This window comes from Plectropomus leopardus, unplaced genomic scaffold (assembly GCF_008729295.1).
Source record: "Plectropomus leopardus isolate mb unplaced genomic scaffold, YSFRI_Pleo_2.0 unplaced_scaffold24913, whole genome shotgun sequence".
NCBI lineage: Eukaryota > Metazoa > Chordata > Actinopteri > Perciformes > Serranidae > Plectropomus > Plectropomus leopardus.
The window spans coordinates 1,907-8,977 of NW_024627061.1; the positions used below are offsets into that span (position 1 = coordinate 1,907).

General features: G+C 45.6%; 1 protein-coding gene across 1 annotated transcript; it reads right to left on the reverse strand.

Moving 5' to 3' along the window:
- Positions 1–431: 431 nt before the first annotated feature.
- LOC121966525 (ankyrin repeat domain-containing protein 27-like) lies at positions 432–7,061 on the reverse strand. The gene is made up of 9 exons (XM_042516605.1): positions 6,717–7,061; positions 6,407–6,571; positions 6,051–6,245; positions 5,194–5,313; positions 4,372–4,545; positions 3,473–3,566; positions 2,528–2,606; positions 2,386–2,452; positions 432–1,343 (listed from the first exon to the last, which is right to left on the reverse strand). Exons 1-9 carry the CDS (start codon positions 6,975–6,977, stop codon positions 432–434), a joined length of 2,067 nt encoding a protein of 688 aa, XP_042372539.1. The 5' UTR covers positions 6,978–7,061.
- Between the last annotated feature and the right edge of the window lie 10 nt (positions 7,062–7,071).

A 7,071-nucleotide genomic window follows, 5' to 3' on the forward strand; every position in this document is an offset into this window, starting at 1 on the left:
AGCAATTTCTTTAAAAAACAAAAAACCATGGGGGAACTGTAACGAGCATCTTTTCTTAATAAGAGTTTAATAAAATTATTCTTAAAAATGCTAGGGAAATGTTCAGGGAAAAATGGCCAAAACATATTTATATTTTTTTTATAACAACATAATTTTAAATTATACTACAAAATTATTTTTTAAAGCAATTTGTCCAGGTTTTTTCTATTTTTTTACTTTTTTTTTTTTTTTTTACTTTTTTGTGCATTTTTAATTGATTTTTTTCTACAAATATTCAGGTAATCTTGCAGTTTTTACTAATTTCTTGCCATATAATATCTGGGTAACTTTTTTAATTGCTCTTTGCCTTCTGATGTTGTTTTGCTCAGGTTTTAAAGGGTTAACCTACAGCGGCCCGAACACGCGGTCGTGTAATCTCTCTGCACAACTCCTCAAAACGTGTCTGTCTCAGTCGCAGCCTCAGTGACCGGAGTCTGGTCGACGTCGCTCTGATCCGTCTGGATTGCGGCGGGAAGGTCAGCGGAAGGGTCTGCAGGGACGTCGGCGGGGACGTCAGTGGGCACGTCGGCGGGGACGTTGGCAGGGACGTCAGCGGGAACGTCAGCGGGCACGTCGGCGGGGACGTTGGCAGGGACGTCAGCGGGGACGTTGGCAGGGACGTCAGCGGGGACGTTGGCAGGGACGTCAGCGGGGACGTCAGCGGGGACGTTGGCAGGGACGTCAGCGGGGACGTTGGCAGGGACGTCAGCGGGGAGGTCAGCTGAAGGGTCTGCAGGGTCTCTGCTTTCTAACTGCAAAGCCTTGTCTGCGTGGTCGTCACCGTGGTCGTCGGCGTGGTCATCAGCACGGTCGTTGGGTGACTCCGACGCTGTTTTTGGAGGGCAGAGACTCTGGTTGTTGGCGTCAGACAGCTCGGTGGGATCATGTGAAGCGGTGGAGGCGGTTGAGGTGGCGGCAGGACGGGGTTCGGTTGGATCATTAGTGTGCGAGGATGGAGACGTCTCACTACCGTCAGCGGCGTGCGTTTCGTTGGCGTTGGGCGGTGAGCCGGATGCCCCCGCTGCGCTCTCAGAGTATGTGTCATCAGACCCGTCGCTCTCTTGTCGAGTGTTTTCGGTCTTACCTGGAGTGTGTGTCGGCGCCGGCGTCTGCTCTTCTGAGTCCAGGGTGTGACAGCGACCCAGAGGACGCTGCTCCCTCTGCCGGCGCCCGGCGTCCAGGCCCGCAGACGGGCTGCTGACCTCCACCGTCTCCCCCCGCCTCACCCTCCTCCTCTCTGGGTTCCCCTGGGAAGAAAAACCAAGCTCAGACTGTGAAGACCGGGACCCAGGTGGACTATCGGGCTGCAAACGCCGGAAAACAGGACAACATTTAAAACTCGTCAGCTATCAAAGTGGCGTCCACGAGAGGTTTGTCCTGAAGGTGGCGCCAGAGGAGAACTTATATTTTTACTAGTTTAGTGACAAAAAGTTCACGGAGCCCAATTTAGGACATCTCAGACTGCAGAGCAGAGACACTCAGCCTGCTCTGCTTTGGGGGCCACTTTTGCAAAGGACAGGAGGCCAGGGGCCCATCGCAGAGGACGTTCGTAAAATTTCAGGACGTTTCTGGGATTTTAGGACAGTTCTACACTTTTAAGATGTATCCTTTAGAATTTTTGGACAATTCTAGGATTTTAGGACATCTATCACATTTTTGGACATTCCTAGGATTTCAAAACGTTTCTCCGATTTTAGCTCAATTCTAGGATTTTAGGATTTTTTTAGTCAAAATCTTTGACTCATTGAATCTTATTGATTTTTTAAATATATGTCTGAGCACAGTGCTGAATGTACATCACAGAAATCTGAGGTAAGAATGAGAAACTTTGCAGAGTTTGTAACCCGAGTCAACACCTACGATGTTTTTTTTCCCTTAGTTTGTGTAATTTAACCAGTTTTAATGTTTTTTTTCTCATTTTAGAGGCTGAATGAAAGGCTGTCCTTCATGCAGAAGCACTACGACCACTCATCAGTTATTGTTTTGTATTATTTCGAGAGTTTCCTCTTCACTACAGATGAAATTCACTATTATTACACAAGTATTTTGTGCGGCATAATAACTCTATATGAGTATTCATTTATTGTAAATAATATCTGCTTTAACGTTTATCAGTGAGACTGATTTTTACGCTTTTTTACGTGGAGTTTATTGCTGTCGTTTTTTGCATGACTTTTATGTATTTTATTTTGAAACTGGAGGCAAATTTCCTGTCCTCTGCGGAGGACGGACGTCTGAACCAAATGTCACGACAGTCCGTCCACCGGCTGCTGAGATATTTGACACTGGGAATGCTGGAGCGTGTTAGCACGTTGGCTACAGGCAGACGGTGAGCGTGTGCAGTACCTGGCTGAGGTTCGTGGACCTGGAGGGAGGACCGGAGGAGGAGGAGCCTTTCTTCATCTGCTGCATCCTGAATCAAAGCGCACAGTTAGCACCAGGACTTCACTGCTCTTACTGGTTTGTGTGGGAGCTGAACTCAGGCTACCTGCTGATGGACTGGGCCTGCTTCTGTCTCCGGCCGTTGGCGTGATCCTGCAGCCGCAGACGCTGCACGAACGAATGAGCTGCGGCGACAACGAGGGAAATTAAAGCCTCAGTGATGACTGACAGGATTACACATTAAATATCAGAAAATTCAGTACGGATCATTGTTTCCTCCAAAACTTGAAATAAAAAATAGCTTCTCTTAGTACAGTTATACTCAACTTACAGCCTGGGGGCCAAATCTGGCCCCTGACAGGGTCCCTGGTGCCCCCCAAACATTTTCTAATGGACAATAAAAATAAAGTGACACTGTGAATAGTTTTTGTCCTTTTAGTCTCCATAAGGTGTCAGAGACATAAAACAGCATCAACATAGAGCTTGTTGATCAAAAAAAGAGCCAGAGGAGGATCCCCCACACCCCCGACAGAGGACACAGCTGAGACACTGATGTCCTCAAATACTAGAAATGTCCAAAAATCCTACAGATCTGCTGAAACCTAGAAATATCCTAACTCTGAGAAATGTCAAAAAATACTAGAAATGTCTTAAAACCCAAGAAGTGTCCTAAAATTTGAGAATTTCTGAAAATCTTAAAAAATGTCCTGAAATCTCAGAAGAGTCCTAAAATCAGAGAAATGTAAAAAAAAATAAAAAATAAATAAATAAATAAAAAAAAAATCCTAGAAATGTCTTAAAATTCCAGGAATATCCCCAAATCCTACAAATTCCCTGAAATCCTAGAAATGTCCTCAAATCCTAAAATCCTACAAATGTCACCAAATCCTAGAAATGTCCTAAAATCTCAGAAATGACCTAAAATCCTAAAAACATGGATTGTGCTGCTGTGACTGGCCCCTGGTCTCCTGTCATTTAGCAAAAGTGGCCCCCAAACTAAGCCCGCTGAGTGTCCCCGTCTTAGAGGTTGGATAACTGCTGCTATAATTACCCAGAGCTCCTTTGGGCACAGAGAGGAGTTTGATCGGTTCGGCGTCAGGAGAAAGTCCGGACGCTTTCTGCAGAGCTCTCAGGATCTCCGTGTTCTGCAGAGGAAAACAATAATGAACAAAAAAGTCGTTAAAACATATTTTGGTTCTGATTTTCATCGCTGCCGATGATTCATTGTAAAGAGTTTGATTGTGACTCAGTTGAAAGGTGAATAAAAAAGTGAACAGTGTGAAAACATCGTGATGGATTTCAGTCTTCAGGGTTTGGTTTTGCTGTGAGCTGATGAGATATTTTACATCGATATGTTATCACACGCGACAAGGTAACAGTTTTCCACCATCGGCGACAAAACACATGTCCACAGAAACTGTGGGAATCCACTCAAACCCAAAACTTTCGAACTTTCGCAGTTTTGCTCATACGGGAGTCATTTTCCCAAACCGCCCGTCTGTGAGCTGAAGGTCTTAATGAGGAATAAAAAATAACCAGGAGACAGAAATTCTCTCTGGAGATAATCCCACTTTAAAACTCGAATGAGCCGCTCGTGAAAAAAAAATCGATCTAAAAAAAAGCTACAACAAAGCTGATGAACGGTCGCAGTGCGTCTGCATGAGGGACATTTGTATGAATGTCCTCAGTCTCTGCTCTGAAACTTTTTCAGCCTTAAAATGACAAAAGCAACAAACAAACATAAAACGATGCTTATTTCGAGTGTGTTTTATCCTAAATCAAAACTCTCAGCAGCATATTAAATATATTTCAGCAGATTTTCGGAGCCTATCCATTAATTTCACGTTTGATTAAAATCAGCTGATTAACCAATCATTGATTAATTTTCATCACTAGTATTGACAGTTTTGTAAAATGGGCTGACGGTCCCTGTCGTGTGTGTAGCGTCACCTTGCCGCCCAGTTCGTAGGCGCAGTCCAGCGGCGTCCTCTGCCTCTTGTTCCTGAGGCCAGGCGAGGCTCCGCCCCTCAGCAGCAGCTCCACCAGCGCCTGGTGCCCGCCGCGCACCGCCTCATGGAGGGCCGTGTTCCCCTGAAGGTTCGCCACGTTCACCAACGCATTGCTCTGCACAGACACGCAACGCAGCACCTCAGAGACGGTTAGTCTCATTTTAGTCTCTTTTCTTCTTCCTGTTGTGATAACTGTGTGTGTGTTGATGCATGTGTCCTAAATGTAGTCCAGATTGTGTATTTGAGTGTAATCAGTGAATTTGCAGCTCAGCTCCTACAATAAGTCTAAAATACACTGTGGAAACTAAATAGTTACATTCAGACTGTTCAGGTCCAAAAATGCTCCATTGAAACCCATTCAAACTGACATTTTTGATCCCACAGCCATCAGAGCAGAAAAACAGGACTTGTATTATTTCTGGGTGTCATTCTGGGCTTTTGACTCTGAATTTGTCATTTTGACTATTTTCCACCTGACAACAATACATGCTATATTTTTTTAAAAAGCATGTGTTTTAAGCCCAAATGCTGTTTACAGTTTGTGAAATGAAATTTAATTTGTGGTCATTTTTCTCGTGTGTGGACCTTGAAGTCATGACTAAGCAGAAATCTGGACCAGTTGAGAACCACTGGTCTGGAATACCCGTGACGGATGGATGGTGGTTAATTGTACTTTTACTGCAGTACAGGATCTGAATACACGTTGAACTGCCATGAAGTGAGCGTACAGGTGTCACTGTGTGAGAGCGGCGTCAGAGTTTACCTGCAGCAGCGTGGTGGCGGTCTCCACGTTCCCGCAGAGACACGCCTGAATCAGAGGCGTGTTGCCATAGTGATCCTTCTTGTTTAGTTTGGCGTTGCACTCGAGCAGAAACCTCATCACCTAAAACACACACACACACACACACACACACACACACACACACACACACACACACACACTTAAATCTTTCACTGCCGAGACGTTTAAATTTGAAGTAAAACTCAGTAACATTTAGGACATTTCATTTCAGGACGTTTGTAGGATTTTGGAACGTTTGTCAGAATTTAGGACATTTTTAAGATTTTGGGACTTTTTAGGATATTAGGACATTTCTAGGATTTTAGCATGTCTTTTAGGACTTCAGGACATCTCAATGATTTAAAGACATTTAGAGATTTAAAGACATTTCTAGGATTTTAGAACAATTTTAAGATTTTGGGACTTTTCTAGGATTTTGGGACATTTGCGGGATTTTAGAATGTTTGTAGGAATTTAGGACATTTTTAAGGTTTGGGACTTTTGTGGACTTTAGGACATTTCTATGATTTAAAGACATTTGTGGGATTTTAGGACATTTTTATGATTTTGTGACCTTTCTAGGATTTAAGGACATTTACAGAATTTTGGGACATTTCTAGGATTTGAGGGCGGTTCTAGGATTTCAGGACTTTTTTAAGACTTTAGGACTTTTCTAGGATTTAAGGACATTTGTAGGATATTTGGACAATTCTGGCATTTTGAGACATTTCTATGATTTTGGACATTTCTAGGATTTTAGGACTCGAGGATGTGTCTAGGATTTCAGGACATTAGGGTCGTAGCCAGGACGTCTGTCGGGGATCCTCCTCTGGCTCTACCTGGACGTGGCTGTTCTGGCTGGCCAGGTGAAGCGGCGTGGCGCTCTGGTTGGTGCGGGCGTTGACGTTGGCTCCGTGGCGGATCAGCAGGGCGGCCAGCGCCGAGTGTCCGTGCAGGGCGGCGACGTGGAGCGGCGTAAAACCGTCAACGTTACAGCTGTTAACCCCGAGAGCACCGGCCTGCAGGACAGAGAGCTGCACAGGGGACACACAAACAGGACACATAGAGGACACACAGAGGACATACAGAAAGGACAAAAAGGGACACACAGAGAGGACAGAAAGAGGACACACAGATCAGATTAATATGGAGTCCCCTGTCTGTCTCCAGTTTGAGTCCGTCTCCGTGGCGTTACCTTCTGGGTGGGGGCGCAGGTGGGACACTGACACAGCGGGTGGCAGAGCGCCGTCTCTGACCGCAGCTCGCCTTCGTCCTCCTCCTCCTCCTCGTCCATCCACTCCAACAGGTAACGCACCATCTCCACGTCCCCGTCCGCCACGGCACGCAGCAGCTTCTCCACCTGTCCACACACACACACACACACACACACACACACACACACACACACACACACACACACACACACACACACACACACACATAAGTGTTTGTCACCATGGAAACAGCTGGCGGTGATGTGCTGAGCGGCTGCAGGCGTCCGTTACCTCTCGGTGTCGGACGCGCTCTCCCTCCGGTTTGGCTTCGGAGCCCAGAGAGGAGGTGCTGGAGACGGAGGAGCGTCGGCTGCTGCAGTCTGAGGCCAGCGGCGAGCGACTGGGAGACTGAAAAAGACAAAACCGGATCAATACCAGCTTCTCCGCTGAGAAATTTGCAGAAACTGCTGCATTTTCAGGACGGAGGAACAGACAGCTGAATTGATCTGTCTGTGTTTTATAGAAAGTAAAACTGCAGGGGCGTAAAAACATTATTCAGCACCTTGTTTTTACTTAAAACATGCTGCTCTGCTGTATCTGAGTAATATTATAATCATTCTGCTGCAATAATTACATTTATTCTAAT